This window comes from Pieris napi, chromosome 8 (assembly GCF_905475465.1).
Source record: "Pieris napi chromosome 8, ilPieNapi1.2, whole genome shotgun sequence".
Lineage (NCBI taxonomy): Eukaryota > Metazoa > Arthropoda > Insecta > Lepidoptera > Pieridae > Pieris > Pieris napi.
This window is the reverse complement of record NC_062241.1, coordinates 13,082,765-13,102,979: the sequence shown is the minus strand read 5'-3', so window position 1 is coordinate 13,102,979 and position 20,215 is coordinate 13,082,765. Positions and strand designations below refer to the sequence as shown.

Sequence of the window (20,215 nt, the reverse complement as noted above, 5' to 3'; positions counted from 1 at the left end):
ACAGTTATGCGTGGCCAATGACTAATATTGTCCGAAACAACGGTGATATCAAGTTCCTTTAATATTTAAATGAGCTAATAGAAATCTACTGTCACAATATATTTTCTTTCACTATTGAGTTTTGTGTTTGTGACCGATATTTAAGATACTTACTACAATTGAATACTAAGATAATAAAGTTGATACTAAATTTTATGTTAAATATTAGGTAATAATTTATAGTATAATAGTTTTAGGTTTGTTGGCATTTAAGTGATAATACATACACAGACATACACCCACACATATACCCCTTGTGGTTTCCTTATATTATATCCTTATAAATCAATTTTTTTAACGTTGTAGCCTATGTAATATTGATTGTTTATTCTCATTAAATTTTCTCTACATTTTAAGACCTTCTGTCGATCCGAAGTGGTGGAGGTCTGTTGACCTGTAACACAGGTACTCTTACCTTTAGCAGGCATCAGTCTCTCACAAACTAGCATTTTCCCCTAAATAAAAGAAGGACAATTATTTATTTATAATAGTATATAACTGTCACTTGTTTATGTACTAAGTTTATTTGAGAAATAAGAATAAAGATTATTATTATTAAGATGTGCTTTGAAATATCAAGAAATATGGTCTCACTTAAATGAAAGTCATTGATTATTATCGATGTTTATTCTACCCAAATCCATAATAAAACCCGTGTCCAGCCCCGTGACCCCCATATTTCCAGCCCACTCCGTAACCTCCTATGGCATTCCTATACCTGTCTTCGTCGTGGTACTGATATACGGGATCCTTTCTCTGCAGCGGAATAACCGAAAGTTGGTTTACTGGAACCAGCTCATGAATTGGCACCAAGTTAAGCTTATTCTCGTTCCAGCGGTTTCCATGAATAGGCAGGACTTGCAGACTGGGAACCAATATTTGATATTGATAGGGATAGGTGGGCGCTTTTTTCTGACGTAAGGTCTTTTTTGCTATCACTTTGTTTGGTGCTGTTGTAACTGGAAATAGTACGTGAGCGATGATGAGAAGAAATATGAGGCAGAACTGCATCTAGAACAAACCAAATGCAGTTATGTTTAAAAACAAGTGCCCTCAAGTGCCAGACGTAAAATGTATTAAAATAAGCGATTAACTGATTAATATTTATCCTACGGCAGCTTTGACTGCCAGTGTCGATATTAATTTATAATATTCTTTAATTTTACTATTTACTGGAACAATAAGACATAGACACATATTTTATGGATGAAAATTAAACCATGATAAAATACGTAAAATGGCAATAAATGTCTATTTCTTTTTCTTATTATTAAATGAAGATAGATAGATAGTCGGTCAGTAACCGTCAGGCACCCGTATCATTTAAACTATGCCAAAAAGATTAAAGAAATGAACCCTTTCAATGAAGTTACGACCCTTTAGCGAATCGTTCGGTAACTCAATACAAGAGAACATTTGACACGTAAATTGTTCTGTAGTCGAAGCAATAACGTAGGAATGCTTATTGAGTGCCGGAGAGACATGTGTCACTCCCGTGACACGTTGACAAGCTGCCGATGAAAATAATCTCTATTGTTGCGGCTTGTTCTCAGTTTGAGAGTTTAATCTCTAAAGTGTAAAAGAATTACTTTTTGTATTTGCCCAAATATTAGGTGTACTATATGTTGTGTATATTTGTAACCAATATTATTATCCTTGAAGACTTTCACAACTATTCAAAAAATTCAAAAAAAATTCAAAATTCAAAATTCAAAAATCATTTATTCACGTAGGTAACACAATGTACACTTGTGATTCGTCATTAAAGATATAAATATTAATGCTTCTAATTTTACATTTACTGCCAGTTCTCAAATCAAGGGCGTAGAACGGAAGAGAAGAACTGGCAATAAACTCTCCGCCACTCTTTTTAATCGCCATGTTTTTTTTTTTTTTTTTTTTTTTTACACAACGGTTGTAAGGAGCTGCAACCATTACACCATGTTCCACATGACATTTTAAGTAATTAATAATAAGAACATAAATAAAAACAAAGACTTGTCCCCTATCAGCAGGAGGCATGGTGAAATAGGAGCACGCACTTACATTCTCGTGGGAATAACACGCAAACACATAGTCGAAATAATTAACATCACCGCATACACGAATTCAAGTACGACCAGTCACCACAAGCAGCACCCGTTCACGAGTATGACGCATGGCCAGCCATCGGCCCCCTCGCCATATTATAGGGAGAGAGACAACCCGACGCATGGACGCCGCCACAAGCAATGACATTTAAGCGAGCATGACGATCCTTGAAATGTGGACTTGGCTACATAAGAAAATAATAATAATACTGAAATAATTGGATACCACATGGAACACGGTTTGTTCCCACTTTACATTAAAACAGTCGTGGATGTTGACGATCGCCCCAGAGTCTGGAAATGCAGCCGAGAGATTCAGTCGTGTTGCCTATAATATATACTGGAGCAACTCATATCCAAGCACTAGGATCGTTTAAATATTCATTTATATTATAATAAGCCTTAGTAAGCAGTTTTACTTTAATGTACGATTTAAATTTATTTATTGACAACGCTTGTATCTCACTAGGGATTTTGTTGAAAAAACGTATACAATTGCCTTGGAAAGAATTACTCGTTTTATGCAGCCTTCTGGTTGGTGCGCTAATTTTGTCTTTATTACGAGTACTATAATTATGGAAGCTACTATTCTTTTTAAAGATATCTATATTTTTCCGCACATACAAAATATTCTCATAAATGTATTGACTTGCCAGAGTCAAAATATGTAATTCCTTAAATTTGCTTCGGACCGACTCCCGTGGGGACAACCCACAGATCGCTCTTATAGCCCGCTTTTGCACTACAAATATCGATTTAATGTCAGCTGCATTACCCCACAAAATAACACCATATGACATTATACTATGAAAATAGCTGAAATAAACAAGCTTTGCTGTGTTCTCATCCGTAAGATCGCGTATCTTTTTAACTGCGAACGCTGCGGAACTTAGCCTATTCGAAAGACCTTCTATGTGTCGGCCCCACTGGAGTTTACTATCTAAAGTAATTCCCAAGAACACCGCATTATCAACAAAGTCTATTTCCTCGTCTTTAATTATTATTTGAGAATGACTACTTTTTGCAAAGCCTTGCATATAAAGCAGGTACATTTGTTTGTTTGTTAAGTTGAACAAATTATTTTTGATTCATCTCAAAATCTTCAACTTATTAACATAACAACAAACGTTGAACATAGGTATCTTAACACGTACACAATATTTTAGAATAATAATCACTAAAATAAAAATATAACTTTACTTACGGCGAAATTCACAATATTTTTTTCTTGATGAAAGCTATATCGAGAATACTAATGCTATATTTTCGCCTTTTGTTTTATATAATGTTTGGTCGCTAAGCTTTGGCAAAGGCCATATTTTGCTTTTGTGGCTCTTAATAAAGCGATTAAAAATTAATTTAAATGTTGTTAAAGATAATAAAACATTCAGATTGCCTATTTCGTTTCAGTTCCGATATTTTAACTTAATTACTATTTCGTTATTACTTTAAGTTATTCGCGTACTTGGCATATTTGGATTGTATGATTGACTTGATTACAGTTTAATCTATAGCAAACATTTTTGTCTACACTGCACTTGATTAATATTAATAAATTTGATATTTGAATTTTTATCTTAATCGTAAGCAAATAAGTGATAAATTGTGTAATTGCATTCTTTGGTTTTGTGGCTTTTTATAAAATATACATTTGCTTCTAGGAAATAAATACCAAAATCTAGTAAAAATATTTATTGTGAATAAAACGCAACTTTAATGGCTGTGATTACAATTTCGGCATTGACAAGAATTAATTCGAAGCTAGTTTTGGATCCGATATCTTATAAATTGGAAATGCATTGTAAATTAATGACAGGTAAAAGTTATTTGATCGAATTACCGTTAAAACTGATAAGTAAGTAGGTACGATTGAATAAAGATCTCTTTGTTTTAATGATACCCATTAATTACAATGAATTTGCATTGCATGATTTATTGTTAATTTATATAGATAGGCAAATAAATCAGTATTCTGTGCCTACACGTCGTGGATGTTTCGGCCGCTGTTTTCCTTCACTTTACGAGCAAGTGTTAAATGCGCACAAAGAAAAAAATCCATCCTTGCACTGCTGGCGTTCGAGTACACGAATTCAGAGTAGAAAATTACAGGTAACTGCCCCTTTTTATTGTAGTCGAGTTGTTCCCTGAGGGATACGACCTCCAATTGTTCAAAGTAAGAACACCTCCCTCAAAGGCCGGCAACGCACCCACTAAAATGGGTGTCCATGGGCTGCGATGTTGGCATGCTTTTTGGACATCCAGTAGGCACGTTTCCCCCCCTATTTTTATATTCTATAAAAAAAACTTTTGAGTAAACGATAAATATATTCATAAAAATCCTTATATTATATTGTGAGATAAAGTAATGATTTATATGGTGTTAGTATTATAGATTGAGGAATGTGACATGTAGACAGAAACGCGAGGCCGAACTGACCCCGCGATCAACTCATTTGCATGAAAGGTTCGCTCTGGGACGGTGAATTATTGAACAGCTGTGCTTTACCGTTCGTTACGTTTGAGAAAAAAATTCCTAAGAGCCTGCATAAATATATTAAACCCAAGTAATAAATATACATGTTGGTATATGAAAAATTCCTTATAGGAAATAACATGTAAATCGAAGGCTACCATCAAAATAAATAGATATTTTTGTACATTAAACAAACCCTATCTTCCTTAGTCTTAGCATATTTATAAAGTGTTCATGATAAATGTGATTATGCTTAAGACACGGGATCCTCGAAAATTGGTTACCAAATGATATTCTACAAGATCCATTGTGTCGAGGGTCCCGTACAATTAGCATCAAAATTATATTTTCATCCTCGCTTATTGCATGCCGCGTTTACACTCTGCTCAATACTCGTGCTAAATTTTCATCGTCGAATATTAAATAGTTCTATAACGTTGACAAATGCAGGTAGCACTAACAATTCAAACAAGAAGTGAGCCTCGCGGAGATCGTATGCATAAATTAGATTATATTTTATTCTTGTCTGCACAACAATACTTACAAGTTAAGAATATATATTACTGTTGCTTTGCGACCGACATCATCTATACATCAATATAGGGGTGCTTCCTAGGTGTATGGGTGACTGCTTCTAGTGGTATAGCTACAAGTATGGAGTAAGTGAGGCATAACTGAACCCTAATAAAAAGGGCTTCAAGGACTTGTGTTGTGCGGAATCGTCTCATAACGAAAATGGCTGTTAAATTTATTTGAAAAGGTTCGAAACAACCCATTCTTCGCGCAAAGCGTCTGGAAAAATGATGCAATAAAACAAAAATATACTTATGTTAAATTACTGTAATTATAATTACACAAAATAATTTATTATTTTAAATTGACAATTTGAGAATTCAATTCTTATACGAAATCTTATCGAATACGATTGGTGACTTACGCATTTAATAATAGCTTTTATCGTTTCATTTAAAACTAAATTAGCTTGGCCATTCATTGATATTTACAATGACGGTATTGATAAACAATTAGCACAACTTTTTGGCATTTTTTATAAACAGTAAATCAAAACTAAACTGTACTATTGTTGACCGAAAATAGAGTGTGCAAATTTTCCAAAGTATTGTACCGGGGGAAAGGTCGGCAATGCGACTTGTGCAGCGTAGCCGGAGTTTTGTGCGGGTGCCTGTGAGTATTGCTGAGCCAGTTTCGTTTGGGCAGCCTGTGGCTGAAGTTGGGGTTGAATTTGCTGTATGACTGCTGGTTGCTGCAACTGCTTGAAGTAAACTTGTTTCTCACTCTGTTTTGACTTGACATATTGTGGTTGATAAGGCTGAATTTGAAGAGGCGGAAGCTGTGGTTGATATTGCACTCTCCCTTCGCTCTGCTGGTACTGTTGATAAGGTTGTTGCTGGATTTGGAACTGTGGAGCTTCATATTGCTGTACCTGGTACTGTTGTGGTTGCACTTGGTATTGGGGTTGTTGTGCTTGAGAAAGTTGATACTGAATTGGTTGGTGCTGTAGCTGGTACTTGATGAGTTGTTGGGGTTGTGGTTGATACTGGGATTGTTGTTTTTGTGCTGATTGGTCACGTTGGTTTTGTGCATAAGAGGCGTAGCTAATGGCACCTTGTGATGATTGTGGTGTGTACGTCTGTAATAAAAATATATTACAAATAAATTGTATTCTTCAAAATGCAGTATATTTTAAATGTGAAACTGTCAGTATATTTGTTTCACTTTCATAACTCTATAAATATTTTACCTGTTGGATATTTTGAGTCACAGGTTGTGGTTCAGGTCTGGCTTGTTCCCCCTGATAGGTAACTGGTAACTCTTGACGATACGCTGTTTGGGGCTGAATAGATTCTTGAACGTACTGAAGTTGATCTGGAGTGTACTGTTGATACTGAATCAACGGTTGTTGATAGTTGATCGGCTGGTTGGATATGGGAGAAGTTGTTTGTTGGTAGTTAGCCGGTATGGGTTGGGGTACTGAAGTTTCGTATTGTTGCAAAATTTGTGGTTGGTAATTGGCCTTCGGTATTGATTGAATGTTCTGGGGCTGAAAAGAGTGTTCCGCATACGCCAACTGGGACGGCACAGGCGGTGAAACTTCGTAAGTTGGGAACTGCAAAGATGAAGCAACATTAATTAGACGGTATTTAAGACCTCATTTATAAAGCAATATTATCTGTGACTATTGACATATGGAACAAATGAAAGTGGTTTTTAATATGCGTTTAGTCAAGGCCAATCTTACCCTTGGTTGGTAGATGGATACAGGGGAGTAGAGTTGGTTTGCGATGGCGGCTTGGTAGGGTCCACCTTGAGCTAGGACGTCTGATATCTTTGAAAGTTGAGGTGCTGGGGTTGCGTATATTTGCTGAAAAAAAAAATGCTTTTACTTAATTTATTTCTGCTGCTGCTTTATTTTTGTGCTTTAATTATTTACTTAAATAACCATATGATAGATAAATGATTTCTTAATGTTCTTTGTTTTAAGACTGTACCATAAGCCCTAAAACTGATTAAAATCCTAGTTATCGGTTAAAAGCATAGAGATAATGTACCGCTGCGCCACGAAAGAGGTACTACCCCCTCCCAGCTCCCCATTAACACCCTCCTTCGATAAGCCGATTAGTGTCACAATTATGAAGGATAGCTCGCCGAGAGGGAAATCCTCCTTAGATATAAAATATTTGGCTTCTACTGATAATAATAAAAATATTACGCATAAAGTTTTGAAACTTTGGTTCGATACCAGGTTTGTATGCCGAAGATTCACTAAGACTATACGTAGTTTACATATCTCCCTACCTAGTACCAATTACCTACCGCAGGTAACGGTGAGATATTTCGCTATTACATTGCAAGAGCCACTTTAGTAAAATGAATAGTCAATCGGAATTTTATAAATCGTTGAAATTGGTAGAATAGATGAGCTGGAAGCTATAAATAACATCGTGATTACAGTCTCCGGCGTGGAATTGGGAGCCGACACCGTGACAGGAAAACCTACATTTTGCCAACTATTTATAGTACAATCCTTTTTACATACGTGCGAACGAAAACTGTTTATATTTAACACTTTGACTTCATTTTTTACACCAAAATATTTTATGTAACACGAGTAAGGAGGCACATACAAACATAACTTTTATATTGCATATTTAATTATAATAATTCTAATAATTTAATTATAATATAAGTTTAGTACTCGCTACAATGTTATTTATATGATTGGATGACGAAACATGTCGATTATTGCATAACATATCATATGTAATGGATAATGCGATCATATGTATAAATTTAATATGGCCAAACAGAACACTCGTAGAACTTCTCAAGTCAGGTCCCGATGGGCTAATACAGACGTTGAACAAGCAATTTATAAACTTATAATTGGCGTCTTGAAGTTAACGAGACAAGATAACTGTCGCACATAACAGCTGACAAACTATACTTAATAATATTGTATTAATTGTTTCTTCCGAGAACTTACATATACATATAAAGTAATGTGAATGAGTATCGTATATATGATAAAAAGTGTGTACGTACTAGTAGTAGTCAATACATAAAGGTATATTTTGCCAAAGGACCAATTTGCCGATTTTCTATTCCGCCGAAGGTGCAGGTGTCAATTGATGTGTAAACAATATGTTCATAGACAGAAAATACGTTTGTAAAGTAACAACTTTATATACTAGTATGTAGTATATATACTATTGCATGTATAATTCTATAAGGCGCTTAAAATATTTTATGAATCAAGTTGGAAACACTGTTAATAGGCCGGACTGTGAGTAGAACAGTCTACGGGGTGATTTGTATGAAGAGAGTAAAAAGTGACTTTCAATTTAAAAGCAGTTAAAAGAAGAAAAGCGAAGACATTCAGAATTGTAACTATTGTCTGTAGTTTCAAACGTCTTTATCTGTATTTGTTAAAGTATTATTATTTGCACACAGACCTGATTTATTAATAAATACTTTTTCGGTATTTATATGAAATATGAACGTTTCAAACTTTTGTGGTTTCAATACATATTTTAGTATAACATTTAACCCATACGGTGATGCCTGGTCTATTTACCCTAAAGTTTCAACTTACTTTTAATGAAGTCGTTATTGCTTCACACCTAAGTAAGACTTAAAATGGTTTTAAATGTGTGAATTTGTAATATTTGAATTCCTTATAGTTATATATATAGTATAATATGTGTTTAGTACGTAAGTTACGTTTTCTAATAAATAGTACCTACTGTAAGAACCCTTTTTACAGTAGGTACTACATATTAAAAAATTGTCTCATATTATTGTGATAAAGATCAGACACACGAGTTTTAGGGAGTTTTGCGAACGAAGAGAGATATATCAGGTTCATTCGTGAAAATGCATTTATAAGGTACGATTGACGACGCCAGTTTCAAGCAAGTCAACAACGTAATCCGCTGTCTATCTTTAAGCAGAGAGAATTTTCGATTTTTATAAATAGGATTTATCATGATTGACACACTAAAAAGCAAGATGTTTTCGTTTGCAACAAATGAATGTTAAGTAATCCATTTAAATATAACCTAACATTTGTTTGTTAATTAAATTAAAACATTAAGCCGAGAAGCAACTCCAGACGATATATCATTGTTAATGACATTTGCCGCTTCGAAGAACTCATCATTTGCTACATCAAATTAAAACAAGTAATTTACTTGTTATATAACGTATATCACTCTCTTATTAGGTGTCACCTTGGTTGGATAAATTGTCAGAAGATTAGGAAGATCTTAATTAATTATTCATACAGAATGTATTAATTAGTTTTCTGTCCGAAAGCATTTTATATCTCTTCTGATATTTATATTTGTTGAACAGCTTACAGTTGGTAAAATTATTCTTTAACACAGATGTTCTAATATTAAGCAGTCATTTATTCAGATTTATATGTATACGTAAAGATTAAATAAACACAGTTCTAGCTACAATTGAAATAAAAAAATTGAGATATTTTCATTACGACCATAAGGAATTATATACATCAGAATATCGAATACACTGATAAACTGCCTGCGAATTTGTGTTAAGAAATAAAAATGTCTGCCCTATCGCATATTTTCCTTGTCATTCACAAGTATAAAGAGAATGGCCGATAATAGCTCTGATTACGTGTTGTATAAAAACTTGATGTACTCATTAACAGTTACATCATTTGATGTTAAGTAAAGTTATATCACTTATCAATGGACGCCTAAACTTGTTCTGAGTAATTAAACGGAAATTCAGAAAGTTGTAGCTGAGTTTATTCCAAATATATGCTTCCTAAACACTGTTTAATCTCAATGATAAAACACTGTTTGATCTCTAAAATAATATGTTTTTTAGTTTTTTTAAGTATCCAGCACCATATTAAAGTATCTTTCTATAAAAGGGGCGGAAAAGGAGCAGGAGGCTCAATTGACGTTAAGTGATATCGCCGCCTGTCACTGAATATGATTCAGAAAACGGCATTAACACGAACGACGAAATGGAAAGCATGAAAATGCGAATTCGATAAATAGTCCGTAGTGGCAGCTGCCGACACCTCGCTTTAATTTTACTGTATTTTTAATTAAGTTCAAGCTCTCGGCATACCCAAAGTAAATTGACGTTGAAACCAAATGCTGATGGAACCTGATAAATCAAAACAATGAATCAGTTGATGAGTTTTTAATCTCGCGAAGTACTATTGTTTGATGTGGTTCTTCAGAGGAGAATAAAATTAGGTTTTGTCAGTAGTATTTAATTAAAAAAATGTTCTCAGTTTTAAATATAATTAACGAAAAAATTTGAAAACGCTTGTTTCCCGTAATCACTGCAATACGACTAATTACTGTTAGGAAACATTACAAGAAGTGTCATTGTGCAGTGTCGTGAGACTTTTCTGTTATTTCTACTCTCGTGTGTTCCGAACTTTTTGCTTTCTATTTCCTCTGCAATTACTGCCTGGTTACAAATATATGTAACACGAAAGAAATAAAATAAAAGCACAAAGTTTAGGCTTTTAGTGTTTCGCTTTACCTATTACAAGTATAATTTATTACGTATTGTCTAAAAGATAAATAAAATTTAGAAAATAATTGTTTCAAAATATGCTAAAAAGTATTCGATCGTTCGAATCGGTCAAAAAAAAATTACACGTCGAATTGGTGTGTGAAGGAAGTGAACATATATGTTGTTATTCCTGGATTGGATTGGATTTAACTAATGCATTAAATTTGAAATAAAACTTGAATTTCTTATACAATTTCATAATTATTCAAGCAAATTAATTAACACTGACAGTCGTTAGGATTTTCTAAATGTATTAATTAAATTTGCGAGTCATGTACTGGTTGGATATCCTTATCAAGACGTTAAGAATATGTTAAATTTACGTAAGCTCCCGGCAGAAAGCGGTTATTTTAATCAGTAATTGCATCATGCACATGACATAAGTGGACATATTAAGATGATAGTAGAACAGGTAGTAATCTATGTTTCTTATTAACCAATATTAATACAAACAATATTCGGCTTATTTACAAAATTTATGTATCGTAGGCCAAATATTTAGTATTTTTAAATTAATCAATAAAAATTAATGCCAACGCAATCGTTAACTTAGCCAAGATTTTAACTCTAGACTCATGTGTTTGATCGGAGAGTTTTCCTGTTGGGAAGCAAAGCCCGATCTTTTAACAATAGTTGCATATAATATATCGTAAGTAAAGAATCAAATATTTATTTAAAAAAGAGGCAAAGAATGGTTTTATGACAATTTTTACGACAAGTGTGAATTGCAGTATCTGATTTTACCGTTGTTATATGGGTAATTAAGGCATATTTTCACAAGTTTTGGAGGTAAATTGATCGTATATATAAAAACCTTCGAACATGGCCTGAGATGGTGGAGAAATGAATTTTTTCGGCCTCTACGAAACATTGTCACAGGATAAACATAAATATACAACACCAATGTAAAATGTCATGTAGTATTTGATGTTTGAGTACAATCATTATACTTATTACTTTCCATATTTAACTAATGTCTAAAATATGTAAGTGATTCAAAAAAAAATGAACTTTTGATAGCTTAAGCTTTTTATTACTCATGTCATTATTATTTAATTTAAATTTTCGTTTTGATGAAATAAAATTTTTAACTTTTGACCAACACGACTAGCTATCTTTACGTAAAATTAATTGATTTTTATGCAATTTCAATATTTTAAGGAATGAAAGGAAAATAGGAATAAATGTCGCACTGCCGCTCGCATCCTGCGTTCCGTTGATATTGAAGGGACACAAATTAAATTTGTACCAAGTGATCCAATTCGTATCGAGATTATGAGATTGTCTAGATTTGCGAAACGTCTTTTATTTATTTTGTAAATACGTCTATAAAAGAGTGTATTTTTAAGAAAAACAGTATCTAATATAATAACAGTAAAAAATTGTTATTAAGAATTTTTATATTTATTTGGACGTTGAATTAGATTCTCTCAAATAGAACGTTGTTACTTTTCATCGTAATAGCAAAAGTTAAGACGTGACACTAACCTGACTTGGTGACTGATCGGAATGTGATTCTTTGGTTCTCGCATACTCAACACCTGGAGTGGCTGAAGATGAAACTGAAAATAAATGAAAACAAATATTAAACTTATCTCTGTTGAATATGTGGAAACTGTAACCATTTTTCGTTCTATGTAGTGGATATTTCTATTTAAAGTTACTCAAGATAGAGGTACTATAATAATACAACTTCTAGAAGTACCTGTAGTCTCTATACTAACATTTTATCTTATTATAATACGAGGAATAAGACATTTCGATACCTGAAGGCAGCAGCGGCGTTCTCTTCTCGAGTCCATTATTTCTATTCGAATCTCGTTTCTCTTTTTCAAAGTCTCCTATTCTATCCTTACTGCTAGAGCTGGTTACTTTGGCGGCTTGGCTGCTTGCCACTAGCAAGAGGATTAACTAAAACAGATATATTTTTTAAATTTCATCAATTATTTTACCACAATTAAGCATATGTTTTACTATGTAAAATAGTTCTGTGGAATAAGTGCCTCAAATTATTTAACACTTTAGCGAAGGCTGTTACAATCTATTATGAAACAGAAGGATATTATATATTTTAATATATATTACAAAAACATATTATATATTAGGATAAAACTATCACAATACACTAACCGTAAGCTTCATAGTGACACTGTACACTCGGTAGCCAAACACTTTCTACTGTGCAGACTCCGGCACCCGCTACTTATAAACTACATTACAACCTGATCATATAAGACCTGATTAAAAACAAAACAAGTGTGATGCAAAGGCTATTTGAAGATCAATTTTTAACGGATATAGATCTATGCGAAGCCTGTTTGTTACACAAGTGCAAGTAGGTTATATGGATCGACCGAACGTCTGCAAAGTAGCCTTTATGATATATTTTCTTTTTGTCTGCTTGACAAACTTGAATATTGCTCTAACTAATTAGTTTTGATACTTTAATAGATTATTACTGTCTCTCTATCAAATATCTTGGACAATCAACAACTCAGCAGGGCGAAGTATGAGTCATGATGAGTAATATGCGTATTCAGCGAGCGTCAATAAAATATGGGATATTTAGGAACTATAGTTCCTCCTAAAGGGATTAAAACTTGCTAAGTAAAAAATAAAGCGGTGTTGCTTATATTGCCATTTCTTAAGTCTTACATTCTGCTACTTTAGATAATTCGCATAAACGTTCTGAATAACGGCCAATTATATGGTATTTATATTTGTCAACATTTTAAGTGCTGCTGTCAGCATTTAAAATAAAAACTACACATATTTTTAAAATTAAAGACCCTTAAGAAACATATTATGTTTAAGCACATAATTATTGTAATCTTCAAACTCGTAATACTTTGATACACGGTCCATGCCCGATCTTTTAGGAGGCTTACGTTTACAGAGCGCAAAATCTCCATCATCCGCACCCTGCCCGTCACGGCACTACATTGGAATATTGGTTTGGTGGACGGGAGTTCGCGGCTATTGGGACCTATAGTAGTAGCTAAACAAATATTATTATTTCTCGCATTATTTATACCTACGTGTTACAGATTTTGTTATATTATTGCATGTATCTATTTTACTTTGTGTATATATAAAAAAATGTATTTTTTTTAATAAACCTATACAGTATACATGTCTGTACTATTCATCTGATTGAGATACGAATTAGAATGCTCCTGTGAAATAATACTTAAATCTAATTGTTTACAATATAAATAATATTTATGTGAGAGTCGTCATGTTTCAGCAAGAAAATAGCAAGACTGGAAATTTATGATCTTCAAAACTACCAAAGATTTTATTTTGAACTCAAAAAAATGCCATCAAGGAATGAGCCTAAAAGTAATAAGCTGTGTTAATATTCGGCATGTATCGCGGTCTCAATAGATAAGCGTGTTCCACTCTCACGGCCGTCAAGATTCCTATTGTTGTGCGTTTACACAAGTGAGACTAGATAATGTTGTTAAGTAATGTTTACAAAGGTAATTAGATATTAAATTAACAAAAAATAAACACTAATATGCCATATCTTCATGTTCTGCACATAACAAGCTAAGCATAAGAGCTTTAAGCTCTTCAAAAGTGTAACAAAGCAAAATTTAATAACACTCATATACGTGCACGATACAGACAATTGAAACAAATTTAAGTAGCACATTCAGTATTTTTGTTCTATAGCAACTGTCGTAAATCATTAAAATGTATTTTTATTTACACACGTAAGAAGTATTTAGCATATTATAAAGTATAATAAGCAATTACGTAAAATGCAACAAATTTAATGCACGTGAAAGTTATTCCTAGTTTTAGCTGTTAAAACTATGTAACATGCTAATGATGTAGTCACAAAAATCAGCAAAAACTAAAATATTTCTATAAAGTATGGCTTAAACATACTTCTTGTTAAACTATTTAAACCTATCTTCATTGCTCTTTTAAATAGCAATAATGAAAGAACTTAGAATTACTAAGCAAAAAGAAATTCTTCTTTGCTATTATTCAAAACAGTTTGAAGAAATGACTATTTACTTGACCAATGCAACTAGTCCTATAATAGAGGTCAACATGGCAATGTATTAAGAGGTATCGTTAAAATAAGATCAACTTTCACTGGTACAGTTGGAGCACATATATCCACAGGCGTTCGTTACGTCATATCCGAAAGCATAACATATCCGGTCATTGGTGACTCACGACCTCATAATATGGCCAGAGGGATGGTTTCACAATGATTATATGATAACACAGAATCCCGATCTAAACGGTACATTTGAAGTACTGGTGGATAATGAAGATGTTTGAATTTGAATTGAATAATCAAAATCTCTCTTTCTATCTCTGCTTTATATAATACAATTTTTTTGACGCGGTGTTTTTTGTTATTTGGTAAAATAATTTACAGAGGTGCTTAATCATAATTAATAATTTGCCTCTTTGTGAATAATTTTAGGAACATGTAAAAATTTAAAGGACGGTAACACAGCGAGGGGAATGTTGTGAATAAAGCAGCCAAGTTTTTAGACGTTGCCAGCTAATTTTATATAATTGCAACATGTAATTTGGGAGCTCCGTACATGTTAAGGCTTAGGGGTATCACGTTGTTTCATTTCATTCATATATTTTTTATTATATATTTCATTAAACGACGTTTTATAAACGCTTAGCTGTATTTAAAAGCCACAGACTTCAATCACGTCGTATTATTAAACAACGCTATAATTATTTTGAGACCTAAGTGATAATAAGTTCTATGCTCTAACGCCCTTATAAAGTATGTAGTAAGTGCTGATGTTCCATAACGTATAGATGTTTATAATAATAATTAATTGACAGACTGTCAAAAATCGTTCTGAATCTCTACTTCATCATTTTAATAAAACGAAATGATAATGTAACGTGATATTATAATTTGATTCTCATTTGTTTCGAGGTACGGACAGTCAGCCCTAATGCTTAAGCCAGGATAGACTTTATCGTACATAAAATTATAACGAGAAGGCGCGCGACTCAGCGTTTATTATGTGACAGCGGCTTATTTGTCTCGGAATTATACCAATTCACTCAGAGTATCTTATATACAAATAAGGGCATGTGGGAATCACCTAAGCCAACATTTACAGCTAAGTATGACTTTAGCAAGTTTTAATTAAGTTTGCTTAGTTCCTTTTGAGTGTTGATGAATATGTTGAAATATATAAAAATAGTGGGCCGTGACGATGGTGAATTTTCCTGAGGGAGAAATTCTATGCATTCTTACATATTTTTTTTATTACCACATATAACTGCCAAACCAACGGTATACAAAATACTAAGGTAATTCGGTCAATGTTAGCTGGATGAGAGTGTTTCACATTTTAAATAATATATACTTATGAATTTCCCTAATAATTTATATAATTAGTTATAGGCTAGTACAATTTGATGCCTTGAAGAGATATTGGTACCTTAAAGAAGTTATGAAAAATAGTCAAACAAGCATGCACATCAAGAGAAAACTTTTCAACACATGCATCCTACCAATTCTCACATATGGCTGCCAAAGATGGGCACTTACCAAAGCGCAATTACTATTTATTATTAATCTTTCACAGATTAAGCGTAACCCAGAGAGCCATGGAAAGAAATATTATAAAGAAAAGTAGAATTGACAAAATAAGTAACAATAATTTAAGAGATAAAACAGGGTTTGCTGACGTTACATATAAAACAAAACCACTAAAATGGAAATGGGCTGGATATCCATTGGAGGAGCAGATAAATGGAGCAAAATTGTAACACTATGGCAACCAACAGGCTATAAAAAACAGAGGTAGACAAATTAAAAAGTGGGCCGATGAAATCATGGAAATTTCTGGCAAGACTAAGACCTGGACGAGATTGGTATACAATAAGGAAAAAGGGAGGACAATGGGGGAGGCCTTTGGCACACAGAATCGGTTATCGTAGATTAAGAAAAGCAATAACAATAATTTATATATTTTGTATTTCTGATATAAAGCTATAATAAGTACAATTTGAACCACTGCAAGATTGGACATTTAATAATTGTATTTGCTCTATATTTGGAATATTTAGCTGGACTGGTCAACTGTAGAAAACTACACGAGAACTGTAGTAGCACGTACTCAATTGGCTTTAGTTTCAAAGTAGTGAAAACATCTGCCCGAAGCTGCTACACAGATGTTATGCTCTGCTCGAGGATTTTAATTAGCCCTATGTCGAACAGTTTGGTTGCGATTCTTCGGTGGCTAAGTTTTCAACTGAATGTATAACACCTCTACTCACGAAACAGTAGCACAACTGTAGATAAAAAATGCATATAAAGTGATTATGTTTTTAAAATATGTGTAAGTACTTATGAACCCATTTCGTGCACATAGTTTACACATTTACGATATTTGACGATTGCTGCTACACGCATAACTTACCGTATTGAATAAATCTTGTGTGTAGTCCGCCAATAGCTTTTGCGAGTGCTGAATACTTGTGATATTTTATTCAAACGTTACTGAGCTGTTGAACAAATTCCCCGGCGTTTCTTGCATAAATCATCGCTTTTAGACGTGCCTTTCAAAATATTGCTAAAAGCTTCTAACTGAAGTTTTTATTTTAAATTTCGATTGATTTCACTAGCTTTTTTATGTATTTTCCTATTTCATATGACAAACATTATTTTACTATTTGAGGCTTATAGTATGATCATGTATGTACGATTAAGAAACCCAAAGGGAAAAGTGTTTATTATTTCTACTACTGCATATAGATACTAAAGCTGAAAAGGTCTAAATATGTTTTAATTCACATTAAAAAAGACAATTATAAAAAGCATGATAAACAGAAGCAAGTGATCTAGACAAAATATAAACGTATTTATAATTCAGTCCACATAAATGTCAAGAATATAATGCTTTCCCGTTTCTCGATATCAAACTATATGTCAATCAAGAACGTACACTTAATAAATTTTATTAGGCAGACCGATCATTGCTCTGAAGTTAGGTTTCACCAAAATTAGTCCAGCGTAATTAGTCCCTTCGTCGGATAACTTTGTAATATGCTCCAGGAAAATCCTGAAACCCACTTCACCAGCTTAACTACTTTAAGACATTACAAGACAAGAACAACGGGACTGCTTATATACTACTTACGTACTAATGTCATAGGTAAGATGAAATATGAAACAAAAGATATTATTTATATATTTATAATATGAACGAAAGGATCTGGCAACAACTGAAATAAATGTTTTAATCCTACTGAGTAATGCTAGTATACTTTGTGCATTATCTCAATAAAAAGAGTCTGAAAAACAGGATAATTACGAGAATTTAAAACATGTTTAGCTAAACGCAACACAATATTGCGAACATAAATCTCTTCGTATTTTATGAGCCTTACAAACACGTGATTCGTTACAGAATTTATTATTAACGTCTTCGCCAGTTATTCCTTATATTTAGTAATGTAATATATTTTTAACAATAGATGACAAATGGTTCAGGATATTTTATTAATAAAAGATAGAGAATTTTAAATAATGCATAACATCTAAAACAGATTAAATTTAAAAAAAAAAAACACCATATCTACTGACTAATACCCATTCTGCTAAGTCAATCGGTCATTGTGTAAATTATAATTTGACTTTTCTTTTTAAGTGTATCCCACTGGCCTAGACGTATCGCGATGTACATTTATCATATCTTAAATGTGGTAAAAACACTGAAACATACCGTGCCCAAAGTATATTATTCATCGGGGCTCTTTACATTGAATTTAACGCATCAATCAAGTTCGTGACCAAGCCACGGGGGCTGTTGAAAAATGTAAAAGAATTCCATTAATGCGTCCTCCCAATTGATAGCAGTATGGACTGACCGATAACCTTCTAATTTGTCTCAAAGGAGCTTAACGGTCCAGATCTAGACCGTACAGGGATCTATCAATGCGGGTTCTCGTTAATGGATATCCTTTTGAGCTATCCAGCACAAGTGACGAACCTTTATAACTGCTGGGATTTAGGTTAAAACTATATTTAAGCTAGGATAAGTTTCAGGGAAGCGTAATCATTAAAACGGACTCAGGCAAAACATCCAGTTAAACTGTTCTAATTAATAATAATTATGAAAATCATTACATAGTCTTACCACAGTGTAAACTTAATTTGTTGAAGAAAGATAAATTAATACATTTGTTAGCGTAATTATAATGAATTTAATAAATATATTATTATTGATTGTACATAATCCGAAAGCTAAATTCTTTCGTTTGTGGTTCTAAACTCAGGTTGGTTATGATAACATTTTCGATTAAAAAAGATTCTTTCAGACTGAAATTAATTAACTCGATTAACCACAATAACGTCATTGTTTTCACGACATACTAATTGCGACATACTCATACATATAAAATCTTAGTTATAAGCATCAAAGGTCCAATGAAACGTAGTTATCGATTAGTACAGCGATTGAATCTCTCGTAAGAGATTTTCTAAAGACGATTAAACTCTAATTAGAAACGTAATATCGGTCAGTTGAAGACCAGATCCAATCTATTGGTTCATCGTTTAGAAGTGTTGACGGTGGAGGAAGATACACTACCGATAAGGTACCCCTTATCTCGGCTTAAATCACTTTACAGAGATAATTGTATGTATCGTGTAGAGATATTTTAAATTTAATTTTTATTATTTTCTCATTAATCTCAAGGTTAGCATATTCGAATGCAGATAATGAGGTAACCAGTTGCTATCCCAGATGAAACCGAAAAAGTTAAAAATTATATATGCTCTTATGTTTTGGTCTTGGGTCTAAACACCTCCGGGCGTCGGATGTGGTTTGCTGTCGGTTCTGTTAACGCTCTCGTGACACTCGCTCGTGTCGGATTAGAATTTTAGAATCTGTGTCTCGTGTGTCATTGACACACAGCCCGGGATCTAAGCTACGAACGAAAAAAATTTTTTATTTCGTCACTGTTCGTTAAAATATTATTATATGTTTTTGTCCATAGTTTTAGATGGTAAAAACGACTTATTTATTAATAACATAAATAAGTCCTTACGTCATGATTATACCAGTTAAATGACATACGAGGTTATCATTCTACAGTGATGAAAAGGCTTTACGGTTAGTTGCATTTCCTGTTAAATACATAATGTAGTCCGGTATCTCCGTAATGGTAATTATGATGCAGTAAAATTAAGTAAACTGCATCAGTGAGGAATTATTCATGTCGCGTAGACATCTCCCGAGCGTCTAAAGAAGAGATGCACGAAATAAAATATTAAAAAACTTTTAGGAACTCTTGAGTCCTAACTCGGGAGAGTGCTTGATGTATGTCAATTTTGAAAGTTAAATTCTGACGTCGACTTTCATACGATTCTCTCACGTGTCTGTTAAGAATTTTTCCTTACTTTTATGAACATTTCACTGTTAATACGAAACTCATAAGAATTTTATTATGAGGTTCACTATCGAAGGTATTGAACGGTTTAATTGAATACACGAGATAGAGATGTCATAAG

The 20,215-nt window shown here is 33.1% G+C and overlaps 1 protein-coding gene across 1 annotated transcript; it reads right to left on the bottom strand.

Annotated features, from left to right (window-relative positions):
* Positions 1-5,424: 5,424 nt before the first annotated feature.
* LOC125051915 (altered inheritance of mitochondria protein 3-like) lies at positions 5,425-12,948 on the bottom strand. Its single transcript, XM_047652543.1, has 6 exons — positions 12,823-12,948; positions 12,459-12,603; positions 12,181-12,254; positions 6,863-6,985; positions 6,365-6,730; positions 5,425-6,253 (listed from the first exon to the last, which is right to left on the bottom strand). Exons 1-6 carry the CDS (start codon positions 12,832-12,834, stop codon positions 5,681-5,683), a joined length of 1,293 nt encoding a protein of 430 aa, XP_047508499.1. The 5' UTR covers positions 12,835-12,948; the 3' UTR covers positions 5,425-5,680.
* Positions 12,949-20,215: the final 7,267 nt, after the last annotated feature.